At 45.2% G+C, this 14351-nt stretch overlaps 1 protein-coding gene across 1 annotated transcript in view; it reads right to left on the reverse strand.

The window, feature by feature from the left end:
- Bin3 (bridging integrator 3) overlaps nt 1-10730 on the reverse strand; it is a 37975-nt gene extending 27245 nt beyond the window's left edge. Inside the window, exon 1 of the mRNA XM_032917190.1 lies at nt 10624-10730. Coding sequence (XP_032773081.1) covers nt 10624-10631 — 8 coding nt within the window. The 5' untranslated portion in view covers nt 10632-10730. The remainder of the gene's footprint in view (nt 1-10623) is intronic.
- Between the last annotated feature and the right edge of the window lie 3621 nt (nt 10731-14351).

Below are 14351 nucleotides of genomic sequence, written 5' to 3' on the forward strand. Positions count from 1 at the left end.
ATTTAGAATTTAAGTGTGTGGCTAGAGAGTTGCTTTAACAGGAATTAAAATTTATCTTTTGTTTCTTTATAATGCTAGATGTGTTTGCACACACATAACTTATCATCCCAGAGCTGGAGTCAGGCTTGCTAGTTGACCAGCTCAGCCTACTTGGAATTCCAGGCTGGTGAGATCTTACCTTAAAAGATACAACTCTTGGGAACAACAGCTGAGGTTGTTCTGGCCCTAACACACACGTGAAGTGAACATGTACTATACTAAACAATTTTTTTTTTTTTTTTTTTTTTGGTGTATGTTTGTGTGAATTTTTTTTTAAGATAGGTTTTCTAACTCTGTAGTCTACATTAGCCTGGAACTTGTTCTATAGCACAAACTGACATTAAATTCACAGCAAACCTCCTGCCCCAGCCTCCTAAGGGCTGGGATTACAGGCATGCACCACCAGGCATGACTTAAAAAAATGTCTTTGAGAAAAATCATGTATTGGTGTTTAATATTCCTACTGTTTCACAGATAAGTAAAAAACTTTAACATTCAGTAAAACTAATTCCTTTTCATTGCATGACTTTCCAGGTAAATATTTAGGGCTATTTTTGTTTTATTATTCAAGATGAATCACCTGCTGTGTCCTCCCTCCACACTAAAGTCCTATAAATACATATTTAGTATCATTAGAGATGCATCGTACTTTAAGTGTGTGAAGAACCTACATCCATAGATACATAAGTTTACACCTAGGTGGTAATATTTCCATCTGCTCATTCAATCTTTTTCTTGTGTCCCTTAGTCATAAGACTTGATTCTTTGTTTTGTTTCCATTACCCTCTCTCCCATTCCACCCCTCCCTTTCTTTCTTAAATGGGGCCTCTACATTTATTTTGTTGGCTATTATGAGCCCAAAGTAATATTTAAACGTAAATTTTTTAGCTCTATATGTTCCATAGTGGTTATTTTTTTAATCGCATAAAATGGGATTCTTTTTCATTTTATCTTGCTGGATACATTTACCTTGCAACCACCGACCACACCAGCATACCTACATACTTAACCTGTATAGCTTAAGAAATTCACCTGCAGGGCTGGAGAGATGGCTCAGTGGTTAAGAGCACTCACTGCTCTTCCAGAGGTCCTGAGTTCAAATCCCAGCAACCACATGGTAGCTCACAAGCATCTGTAAATGGGGTCTGATGTCCTCTTCTGGTGTGTCTGAGGGCAGCGACCGTGTACTCATATATAATAAATAACTTTAAAAAAAAAGAAATTCAACTGCAGAAGGGAGCTAGGGTTTCTAAATAGGTATAGGAAAATGATAAAGTGTTCCCTTTCTTCATGACTACTTGACCCTGTGCTTACTTCTTAGTTACTGTGTTAACTAGAAGTCTTTTTCTTTTTTGTAAGAATAAGATGGCTTTGCATTTGCTCTTTCATTAAGAAATATGAAGGGAGTCACTGTCTTCAGCCAGAAAGCCTGTGAACAGGAAGGAAGCAGCTTTCTGTTCCTAGATTACTAAAAGATACAAAGACTGCATTTTTGGCAAGTCAATTTCTTGACAGCATGCTTCTGGGTGAGCCATTTACTCTTCCTCCTATTTTTTGTTTTTCTTTTTTTCCGGAGCTGGGGACCGAACCCAGGGCCTTGCGCTTGCTAGGCAAGCGCTCTACCACTGAGCTAAATCTCCAACCCCTCTTCCTCGTATGATGTACCACTGTGACAGAGTTAGCAAGTATGTTTCCTAATACTGAACTACCCTATCATTACTGATGAGTTCTGCTTGGTGACGGGTACAGGTTAGTTAACGTCTATGTGTCTACATCTGCTTTCCGATCATGATACATAGCTTACCAAAGACAGAGGCTGAATGCTTTCTTCTTTGCACCCTTGGCAGGGACTGTTTTAGGTACAGTGCAACGTTCTCAGCTTTGTGGTAAATGTTTACTGCATCCTTACTAAGGGGCACCTTCTGTGCCAAGTGCTATGCTGGGTTCGGAAACATTAGGACAAATAAGGAAAACCCATGCCAGGGTCTCATGAACCTTTTATGTCATCCCAAACTGATGCCTGATTAAACTAATGAGCAAAAGGAATGCACTGTTCCACACTCAGGTCCTGCAGAATACTATACTGTACTATGATTTAAGATTCCTGAAAAATATACAAAGAAGTCCCACCCCCCCTCGTCTTAGACAAAGGTGTATAAAGAAGAAAAAGGAGCCTTTGGGCTCCAATTGACAAGGAATGCCAACAGCCAGCTCCAGATCAGACGTGGCCTTTGTCTGGGTAAGTTACCAGAGCTCGAGTCAAGAGAATATATCATTTTTATTTTATGTGTATGAATGTTATGCCTGTATGTGTACACATGTGTACAACGTGCCCATAGAAGCCAGAAGACGGTGTTGGACATCTGGAGGTCGAGTTACAGATAGTGGTTAGCATCCTTACAGTGCTGGGAACTGAACTCAATTCCTCTGCAAGAGCAGCAATTGCTCTCAATGACTGAGCCATCTCTCCAGTCCCCAAGGAACTGAAGAGATTTTGAGGATACTATGAAGGGAGATGAGTCTTTTGGGTAAATTTTTTTATATAACCCCGTTGTGCCCAGGAAATAACTAAAAACCAGGGGCAGATGGAATGCTCCTTGGCACTGATATGGGACATACTCTCAGTGGGCAGAGGAAGGTGGCAAGGAGGGGACAAAAGGAAAGAAGCTGAAGCCTCGAGACACTTTGCCAGGCTCTCTGCTTCTCCTTCCCGGTGGCAGAAAGGCTAGGAGAAGTTGCTATTCTGGGAGGTGGCAGCATGTGAGCTGTTCCTCCTGACCCAGCTTTTTTCCTGTCCTCCCCTGGGGATTAGCGGGGCAAGCAGTAGCCCAGAGAGAAAGTAGGGTCTGCTATCCAGAAAACCTCTATGTTCTGGAAGCAATCAAGAAGCTTATAGTTCCCTTTCTCACACGGCAGGCACTTCTCAGTCCTGCTGGCACTCTATAAACATGAGCACCAGAGGCTAGGGGAAGGGATATTTTGGTCTCAGTAACAAAATGGAGAAAAAAAGCCCTCAACCTCCAACATATCTCACCTCGGAAAGAAGGAAAACAAAAAACAAGTTCCATGTGTACAGAGGGGAAGGACTATTTTTTTTTTTCACAATAAAGAAGTCAACAGGATGTTCTCCGAAGCTACAAATACACTTCTCTCAAACAGTAAATATCTCTATTAGCAGCATGATGCCAGTTGGCTAATTCTGTCTGTCTCAGTAAAACCTTCCAAAAAAGTTCCTGCTCTTGTGTAACATCTATTTACAAAACAGCTATTTGCATTCTCCATTTGCTACGTTTCTCAATCTTTTGTTTCCTCACCCGCCCCTACTGCGGGGACAGAGATAAGAGGCTGACCCAGATGGTGGCTGGGTGGGGATCCCCTGAGTCACCCCAGCACATCACTCAATTCCTGCCTTCTTGGGAGCATCCCTTACACTCATACGCAATGACTGGGAGTTCAAACCTCTGTACGGCTCTGTAACCTCTTTCAGCTTCACCTGCCTTTCCAAAATTTGTTTCTAGTAAATAGGAATCCAGGCCTTCGGGTAGAGAGAGCCCCCAAAAAAAATCAGAACCGCCCCCCCCCCCCCCCCCCGCTTCTGTGTCTTTGGATATCTCCAGTTGGGCAAGAGACTCACAGAACTGGGGTTGGGTGAGAAGAAAGAAAGGAAGGCTGGGCAAGAGTGGGCGGTGGTTGATAGTGGCTGAAACCCTGGCTCCCCAGAGAGTGGTCTGGGCCTGAGTCACTGTCTCAGCAAGAGAGGAAGGTGGGCGTGAGGCAGCAGCTTCTCCAGTGGGCTAGGACTGGCCCTGCCCCCATCTTCAGTTACTGTCTTTGGAGTCCTGCCTGCTCTGCTCTGGTCCCACAAGGCCACTGCCTCTTTAACAATCATACAAGCAGAGGACCAAGGCCAGGCAGGGTTTATGGAGTCATGCAGCACCACTGGAACAGGTGCTCAGTGGATCTCTTTTCTAGTTGCTATGCTGAAGGCCAGAGAAAGGTCAGTCTGAGAAAGGGAAGGATAGACATCCTTAGAGGCTAACAACCTGGGCTGAAATCACTTACTTCAGTTATCTATGACCACTGCCTCCTGCCCTAGCTGTGCTTGACACGAATTAACTGCATCCCAAACCAGAGCATTTGGAACATGACCCTGCCCTGCCATTCGTTAGAAGAGGCTGTGTGCAAAATTAAAAATAAAAAGCATGACTCTGTGACTTGGCTGACTTGTATGTGGGACCAGGACAATCCATCGGCTCATCTGTGATCCTTCCTTCCCGCTGTTCCCCAAGCTGCCCTCTGAAGGGGAGACAGAATGAACCACATGGTGTTGGGTCATGTAAACAATGACGCCACTGAATTGAAGTGAGCATTTATCAAGCATCTACTATGGCCAGATTCTGTGTGAGATGCTTCTGATATAGCCATCCACTCACAGGAAGCACTCTTCTCCTGTAGTTCACAGGGATGGCACAGGGGGAGGCCTCGTGTCAGAATGCTGGGGTTCAGATCCTGGCTGTGCCCACCACCAGCTGTGACATTCACACAAGTCACCTCAACTCCCTTACCTATAAAATAGAGCAGGGGTTGGGGATTTAGCTCAGTAATAGAGTGCTTGCCTAGGAAGTGCAAGGCCCTGGGTTCGGTCCCCAGCTCCGAAAAAAAAAAAAAATTCTAATAAAATAGAGCAAATATCTGCTTACCCTATAGGGCTGCAGAGGGTGCTAAGTAAGTTTAATGCTTGAAATAGTTCCTGATACTCAGGGGTCTGGAGTTTTGGTGTGATGGTGGTGGCAGTGGCACTGTGATGATGACCAAACTGAGGCCTAGAGGGAGGGCTGCAAAGTGACAGAAGTAACTTGGGAGTGGACTGAAGACTTCTGTGCTGTTGCTGAAGCATGTAGCTCTCCTGTAGCAGACTGTACCACATCCAGGGCCAAGCTACTCCCCAACTTCCAACCCAGAGGGGATTTCTCCCTAAACACTGCAAGGATCTGTGCTAGCAGCTTGGAGGCTGGCATGTGCTTAAAAGCCAAGAGATGAGTAGATAAAAAATTGAAGGTGCTTAGTGATGACTGTCTGAGAAACCTCTAGTACTTGACAGACACGTCACCATTTATTCTCATTCTAATCAGCAAGACTTGAAGCCAGGAGACAGTGGGTGCCCAACTTTATGGATGCTGGAGCTCCCAAGCCCCTGAGTCTTGTCCTTTGTGTATTGTCTCTCCCTCTCTCCCTCTCTCCCTCTTTCTGTCTCTCCCTCTCTCCTCTCCCCTCCTCCCTCTCCCTCCCTCTCCCTCCCCCCCCCCTCTCTCTCTCGGGTTTCTCTGTGTAGTCCTGTCCTGGAACTCACTCTATAGTCCAGGCTGGCTTCTAACAGAGATCCCCCTGCCTCTGCCTCCTGAGCCGCCATCACCCGGGTGATTTCTTATTCTCCTCTTATGTCCACTAGACGTGTCCATAAGCAAATCCTAGTATCATTTTTCTGGTCCAGATGTTACGTAAGCAGCACGATGTCACTGAGACGCCAGCTTTTACACTCAGCTGTATACTTCTGAGACTCATCCATGTCCACATACACTTAGACTTCACTTAGTTCATTTATAGAGTTTCAAGCTGTAGTTCAGGTTGTCCTCAAACTCATGATGCTTCTGCCTCAGTATTCCAAGTGTTGGGATTACACTATACCCGGCTATGTCACTCATTTAACATGTCACTTCACTGTGTGTGTGTATACATACATACATACATACATACATACATACATACATACATATATTTATCATATCTATGTATGATATCATAGTTGCTGGACATTCACAGTGACAAAGCTGGCTTCTGGCATGTGGTTCATCTGAGGCCCTGGCTGCTGTAGCTCCACTGTCTCAGGTTTACGGATCCCAATTTGCCCAACACCCCAGTGGGTTCCCACAACTCCTCACTCTCAGACACTTCTTGCCTCTATGATGGCTGTGAGGTGGCATTGGTCTGTTTGCCTGAAATCTGCTGTCTCTGTCTCTCTTTTGGTATTGGGGATCGAACCTACAGCCTTTGACATGCTAAATGAGTGTTCTACCACTCACGGATTTACATCCCCAGCACCTACACTTTAAAAAATTTTATTTTTATCAACATAGCAAGGGGCTGGAGAGATGGCTCAGGGGTTAAGAGCACTGACTGCTCCTCCAGAGGTCCTGAGTTCAAATCCCAGCAATCACATGGTGGCTAACAACCATCTGTAAATGGGATCTGATGTCCTCTTCTGGTGTGTCTGCAGACATCGACAGTGTACTCATATTCATAAAATAAATAAATCTTAAAAAAATGAAAAAAATAGCAAAACTAGCTAAATAAATACCATATTCACACTTCTGAAGTGACAAGTTCTAGTTTGTAGTTTGAATATTTGTGACCATACTCCTGCACAGTCAGTTTTCAAACTGCAATCCATGCATTCAAAATACCTATCAAATTTCTTTCTGGGGTGCTAGGTTCTAAGCCAGGACATATAGATCAATTTAAATTGTGACACATTATATATACATATATTTATATTATATATTATATTTATATTTATATTATTTATAAATAAAATAATATACATGTATTCTGGGACCCTGTCTCAAAAAACAAGGTGGGGGCCACCTGAGAACAACAAGATTGGCCTGGGAAGCTATCCTCCAGGTCCTTTCATGACTTTCTCCTTTCTGAGTTTTGCAGCCACAGCCACAATAATTTAAATCACTGCTTTTGCTATGCGACCTCTTTGCTTAAAAGCCCTCAATTTTCCAAAGGCCAGGCTCAACTTCAACTCCTCAGCAGGGCACTGACAGACGTATAAAACGGGGCTTCAAAGCAGGGTGCCAAGCCCCAACCCTGGAGCCTCTGCCCAACCAGTCTGTACTGTGCTGGCCTCCCTGCCGACTGGCCAGACAAACCCTGCCAAGCACCCTCTCCTACCACTTTTCCCACACACTTCTTCTCACCTGCATTTTGTTCTCAGTTCTCCTTGGAAACACTAGGCACTTGCTAGGTCAAAGTTCAATTAAAATCTGCTTGGAACCGTTCCTGACATCTTCCTGACATGTAATTTCCAGTACTTCCAGGCACTTGCTAAGGACAAGTGTTGACTCTTTCAGCCTTCCAAATGTCCCTCAACATTCAGCATCTTTGTAATGTCTAAAAGCATTTAATCAACAGATATTGGTTGACTATCCTCTGTGGGTGTCATACTGTATAGCTCCATAAAACCATCAGAACTGAAAGAGGCCTTAAGAGGAAAAGGCATTTACTGACACCTAATTTACCAGACACCTGCCTGTGGGACATCAGCTGTTCACCTTCCAAACACACTGCACACTGAGTCTGGGGAATATCAATATCTAAGAAGGCAGTGAGTGAGAAGAAGCCTAAATGTCAGAAAGAGGCACACAGTCTTCATGCGTACTAGCAGACTCCTGTGGTAGAGTATCGCCTGGGATTAATCTACTCCATGTTACAGAGGGAGAAAACAAGACCTAGAAAGGCTGACTAGCCACCCTGTGAGTAATAGAACCTGGACTTAAATGGAATACTTGGTTTCCTAATCCAATGTTATCTCTATTACCCTTAATCCCTTTCCTTCTCAGATGACTCGATACCTCCAGCACCCCACCCTATCCTGTCATTTATACTTCAGATTATTGAGATGCATGGATTCAGGAAAAGCTATAATTCTTGGAGATGGCTAGATTAAAGTCACTGTTCTTGTTTTTGATACAGGGTCTCAATGGCTATGCCTGATTGGCCTGGAATTTACTATGTAGACTAGTTTGGCCTTGAACTCAAGGAGATTCACTTACCTATGCTTCCCAGGAAGGTGCTTGGTTAAAGGTGTGTGCCACCACGCCCGGCAATTACTCCAAGAGTGGTTAGTTTTCTCTACATACCATACTGAACACATGTATGTTTATGGGGAAACAGGTGGAGCAGGGGTGATGACAAAGTGGGAGGGGGGGCATTTGATTTGGGGCCAAGAGATAAATTTGTGCTCTGAGAGGCAAATATCCAATGCTTTCCTCCAAATAGGACAGATCACTGAGTTGCCTTGCTGGAAAGCTAATGAGTGGGTGGGTGGGTGGTAGCGCAGGTACTCACTAAATAAATGGGGTTATACAGGCTGCCTGCACAGTGAAAGAAACAAAGATCTCTTACTCTTTATGCAAAGTCCACAGTGTGCAAAGGGCATCAATATTGGACATTTCTCACTGTGACATTTTGAAAGTACAGCCTAGTCCAGAACAATGGATACCCTTTGGGCATCATGGGCCACGGCAGCCTTAGGCCTTATTTAACTATGCTTGGCATAGTCCACGTACTTGGTGAACTTGACCTTGGGTATCTGCCTTCCATGATGGCTCTACGTCACTCTGGTCTCTTCCCCTAGTGAAAATTCCAGTTGCAGATGAATGGACGGATTCATTCTGGGAGCAGGAAAACCACGCTGGGAGTGAATCAGAAGGACCCAACCCTCGTTCCCTTGCCAGCCATTGAGCTAGGAACTGAGTGTGATTGTGTGCCCAGGCATTGGTGTTGGTCCCCTCTCTGGGAGAGAGGGTCAGGGTCCACGCAAGAGATGACGTAGAAGCCCTCGAAGCAGGAAGAGAAAAGAATCTCATCCTTCGGGGACAAAGGCATGCTTTTGGTTGTGACCCTCAGTCCAAAGAGGTACTAAGTTATGCTTGTACTGACAAATTAGTTCACAACAGCCTCAGCCCTGTTAGTTACTGCCAATTCTGGTTCTCTCCAACCTGATGGGCACCGTTGAGGAATGGTTTGGAAAAAAAGGCTAGTTTTTCAAAAAAGGAGGAGGAAGAGGTGGAGGAGGGAAACTTTCTGGAAGACAGATGAAGACACTTGCCTCAGCTCACCTCTAGTGGTCTCTGTTCCACTTCTATTTTTTTTTTTTTTATTTATAAATATCAGTCTAAACAGAAAGCACATGTAATTCCTGCTTTCTATTATAAAAAATTAGGCAAGAGAGATCTAAAGATTCAAGGTGCATAAACCAAGATGACTTCTAGTATCATGAGGCTGGAGGTACACAAATTGAAGTTTAAAAGAAAACAATTCCACTTTAGGAAATTTCCCTTTAGGAAAGGGAATTGAAGAAGTGCTTTTTTTTTTTGGTTCTTTTTTTTTCGGAGCTGGGGACCGAAGCCAGGGCCTTGCGCTTCCTAGGCAAGCGCCTCTACCACTGAGCTAAATCCCCAACCCCGAAGAAGTGCCTTTTGATCTTTTAGGGATTCCAGTTTTCTGTTGGCCTCTTGGAGCAAGAGGTTGAGGGGAAATGAGTATCTCCTGCTGGGGCTTATTAGAGCATGGCAGGGGGCTTCCCTTCACTGCTTCCCCAGCTGGCTGACATTTGTCCACCAATTAATCTCAGTCTGAGAAGCAGGTGGAGGAAGGGGCAGATGTGGTTTACACTGTACATTAGAAAGCTATCCTTGACATTGACTGACATTAGCTGCTTGTGGCTAAAGCTTGGTCTCCACTGGTGGTCAAGAGTGAAAGCCTTCTCAGAGGGTGTCTAGCTAATTTTATTCATTCACAGCTGATTATCATGCACTTATTTTGCATAACAGGCTGGGCTCTTGAGCAAGTATTGCCCCTACATTAAGGCACCTTGGGATCTAAAGAGGGCTGATTAATCTCATACTTCTCTGGAGGTCAATTTATTCATACAAATGCACTGTAAACAGTTGGAGTTTGTGAGAATGGGGACTGGGGACACACAGGCTCTTGGGTCTCATGGTAAAGTTCTTGACATGGGCAATCTTTACAAAAGCCCTAGGAATAGAGATAATCTATGACTTTTCCCCTCTGCACATTAAAAAAAAAATCATCAGAGCAACAAACAAGGACTAGCTTTTGGGGAAAGAGGTCTTCCCACAGTAAGCTAATCACAAACATTAGGGAAAATCTACCGTGAATTCTTCACCTGCAGCTGTGACGACACTCCAGCCTCTATGGCTCCTTGGTTTGAGGATCCTCATAGTTTAAGCTATGTCTATCTTAGAGAGAGGGCAGTAGGTCACAGTCCTGGAAAGATTCAAACAGTCCAATCACACATTAAGAGAATGTGTGTGGTGTAATTCTGATCCCTTTCGTGTGAGAATCAACGTTTAACTTTTTAAAAAGAATTTCGTCTTTTGAGGACTGTTAGGTAATGCTACTCTAGTTGTCTGAAAGCTGCTGGTTTTTGATCACAGAGCTGTGCCTAGACTGCCTCGGTGAGAAACACAGCTCCGAAGCGGATAAGCGCGGGGTAGAAATGCCCACGGGAGCGAAGGAGGAATTGCCTCCACCTCAATGGATAGCTGAGAGAGGAGGGAAGAGGGGCTCTTCAAGCCAAGGAGCTAAAAGGAAAAGCGATGAGAGAAAGGGCAGGCAACAGGATCAGACCCGGGGTCTCAGGCTAAGGGATCCTCGGAAGCCTGGCCGAGAGATGGAGCCTCCGGGAGGGCACCGAGGAGGCTCCCGGAACCGCTTAGAAGCGGGGCTGTCAGGCCGCTCTGGCTCCAGCCGACGCCACCCGGCCTCACTCACCAGCTCATGGTCCTAAACTCACGCCGACTGCCGGGGTCCTCTGTAGAAAAGTAGATTCTCGAAGATCACTTCCGGATTCGGCCAGTCTCCAGGAAGTGATGTAGGACACGCCCTCTTTTGCCCGGAAGAGGCGGGAGGGAGGCGGGCCCACACGTTAACACTTTCTTCTCTGTTTGAGGTGGAGTTTCCTTTGCGCGACCCGGTTGCGCCCGGGGCCGAGCTAGGAGCATCTTCACAGGCTAGTCACTGTTATTTCTCTGTCTGATACTGCTTGTGTCAGAGACACAAGCAGTGACTGTCGTGGGAAAGGAGCTAGAGGAGTCGTAGTAGACGGGAAGCTTACGCTTTGCTCTAATGTTGCAAGAATGTTGCAAGTCTCACATACATCACCTGTTACAACAAGGGTCTTCCCCCCCCCGCCCCCTTCAAGATGGTTCGGGGTTCGAATGGAAGCAGAGTAAGTGCTTTCCAGGGTGGAATAGTCTGCGAAGCTGTTCAATGAAGGAAGATTCAGCCCGGGGTGATGACTTGTACCTGTAATCTTAGCGCCCTGGAGGTTGAGGCAGGGAGGGACCATGACTTGGAGGTTAGTGTAGACAACATGGCCCATCTGGGCTTCATAATCAATCCAGTCTCAAGAGAAAACAATACAACAAAGCCTATCAAACAGAACAACAGCAACAACAAAAGGGAAGAAGTCCGCAGCAATGTTAGGAAAGATCCCAAGTTCTATTTATTTGAATGTGCTAGGTACTGTGGTAACCTGGAATGGGAGAGAGTATTGGCGTGGGGGTGGGGATACGGGATACGGCCTTGAAAAAGAGTATTGATCTTGTTCCTGTGCCCTCCAAATAGCTACTGTCTTGCAGGGAGAGGTAACAACAGTATTAATAATAACAAGGCAGAACAAGTTGCTGGACAGGCTGTTATAACTGGACATGGGGTTTTAAAAGAATAAGATCTAAGCAAACAGCTTGTCTTTGGCCTCAGAATTCGGAGCCCAGTGTACCACAAACTACCTAGAGTTCTGCACTGAACTAGTTTCTCTGCCCAAGTTCCTGTTTTAGAAGAGAGAAACTCAAGCAGTGGTTCTCAAGAGTGAACCATTCTAATTCTCTCCCTTGACCTCTCTAGGAATTCTCTTTGTTCAAATGGACCTTGAGGATTGTAGGCACAGTCTGGGGAGCAGCCAAGTTCCTATGAGCTAGAGCAGAGGTATACAATGTGTCCCAAATTCCCAGGGCACAGGGGATCAGAGTAGGAGGAACAAGGGATGGCTTTTAGTTTTAAAAGACTTTCCAATAGGAGCTGGCTCCCTCAAGACATCTCCCGGACCATCACCCTGCTATTTCTTCAGGAAAGAAGCAGGAGCACAGGAGTGGTCTTGAAGAGAATAGAAGACCAGAATCCTTGAAGAACAGCTCAGGCAGAGAGCATGGGTCGGGGAGTCTTGAAGCTTTGCATGGGGTGAGATGAATGTAAGTGGGTAGTGTGTGATGTGAGTTTCTTGGTGTTCCAGAACCTGTGGATGGCTCTGCCCCATTTCCCCCTGCTCTATACTCAGCCTCCCTCAGACATTGCCAGTGGTGATAAATATTTTCAAAAGTTTTAGCATAGGCCACTGTGTACATCAAGGGAAGGCCATTTTGGCGGCTGTTGGTTGGAGTAGTAGACATATCTTGCAGGACAAGAATGAATGAGAGCTGGACTAAGAGAAGAACTAAGGGCTGTCTTTGACAGCATGACCAATTTCACAAAAGTCACATCCCTTTTCTGGGCCTTGATTCCTCGTCTATCAGAAGTAGGGGCAGATAACACTGCTGTTGAAGTCCCCCTCAGCCAACTTCCAAGTGCACTGTTATATTGGTTCTCAACCTTCCTAATGCTTTAATACAGTTCTTCCTGTTGTGGCGGCGACCTCCAACCATAAAATGATTTTTGTTGCTATTTCAAAACTGTAATTTTGCGACTGTTATGAATTATAATGTAAATGTCTGATGTGCAGGACCTGCAAAGGGGTCATGACCTATCATAGCTTGAGAACCACTGAGCTAGAGGCTCTTGGGAAATGGGACAGAGGAGACAGGACTCGAACAGAGACAAGATCAGAGAAATGAGCAGGTCTGAGCAATTGTTGATGTCTGAGGATGAAGCTAAATATGAATCTTCAGAGAGAAAAGGATTCAGTCTGAGGCCTAACTGGGACTCTTTGCTTATTGCCGACCTCAGACTTTTAACATAATCAGCAAGACCTTCTAGGTTACTGGGGAGAATGTTGGCTTCCCAGGGTCTGTCTGGGAAGTGTCTGGAAGTCTCTGAACTCAGCATGGCCTTCCTTCCTTTCAGCAAGCAGGGCCTTAGGCATAGGGTGGATAGTCAGGTTCCTTCATGTTCTGCACACCTAGAAGCTTCTCTCTGTGACCCTCCGGGTGAGTGAGTGGTACCTCCTCCCCAGGTAGCTGTGCACAGGAACCCACCTAGCGCACATGGTCTGCAGGACTACAATCTGTGTCTTGCCTTTCTATAACCAAAGGACAGTATAATACAGGTTGATCCTGCCTCTTCAGGGATGGAAAGGAGCAAGGTCGGTTTATAAGTAGAAGCTGAGACTGGAAGGGCTTCAGGCAGAGGTGATGCTCCTGACTGAAAACCTGGTAAATATTGCTTCTTCCCCAGATGGCAGATGGCAGAGGTCTGTTTAATGAGCAAAGCTATAGAGGAACAGATCTATTATTGCCCTGACCTCTCCTCAGAGTCTTTAACTCAGGAACTTATATACAAATGCTCTGGGGGGGGTGTCTCAGAATATGTTACATCTTGCTTTGTCCTAGCCTTTCCAATATGAAGTTTAGGGATGGCCCAACTCTTTCACAAAGCCTCATGGAGGCTCCTGAAATGGACCAAGATCCAGGCCTTCAATGTTCTCCATGGACCTCAGCTTGCTTCTCCATGCTTTTCAATTGCTTAGAAGGGTACCACTAAATCAGAGTTCCCCAAGAAGCCAAGAGCCAATGGTATGAAATGGCAAGCTAGGGTGACAGAAGATGAGGGTGTCAGAGTAAAATTTTGTGGAGAATGGGAAGCCCACATTGACTACTTAAAAGTCATATCTCAAGCCAGGATGACAAACAGCAAGTGACTGGATGAGGAATCTCTACTAGGCTTTGGCTTTGCCTCCAAGGGGTTAAGAGTTACTTATTTCTTCCAATGGGCTTCATCTTCCTTGACCACAGTCTAAATCAGGTTTGACAAATGAGTGTCATTCCATGTGCCAATTTTGACTGTTTATTACTAGCTGTCTAGACTACTATATTGAGGATTCTGGGAACTCACTCTGTGAGTCTGATGAAGACATTCTGTGATGGATTAGTAATGTCTGCCATGAATGAGCAAAGGGGCTAAGATGGTATGTGTGCCATCTTATTTTGTTATTCTGACAAATAGTTAATAATCAATCAACTATGCATGCCATACCATGCACTTGTCTAGGTAACCAATATTTAATCCTTACAACAATGCTGTGTTGTAGGTGATGCTATCACTGATGCCATCTTTACAGGTATGAAGCACAGCCATGGAGTGATGAAGAAGAATCCCAACCTGGGCAACCTAGCTCCAATTCTGCTTTTTTTTTTTTTTTTCCACTTGAGTATATCACTTCTCCTTAATGACTTCCAAAGTTCTTGCCACCTTCTGACTGTCTTTAGCTCTGTTGAGGTGCAGTAGGC

The sequence above is a fragment of the Rattus rattus genome, chromosome 12, assembly GCF_011064425.1.
Source record: "Rattus rattus isolate New Zealand chromosome 12, Rrattus_CSIRO_v1, whole genome shotgun sequence".
Taxonomy (NCBI): Eukaryota; Metazoa; Chordata; class Mammalia; order Rodentia; family Muridae; genus Rattus; species Rattus rattus.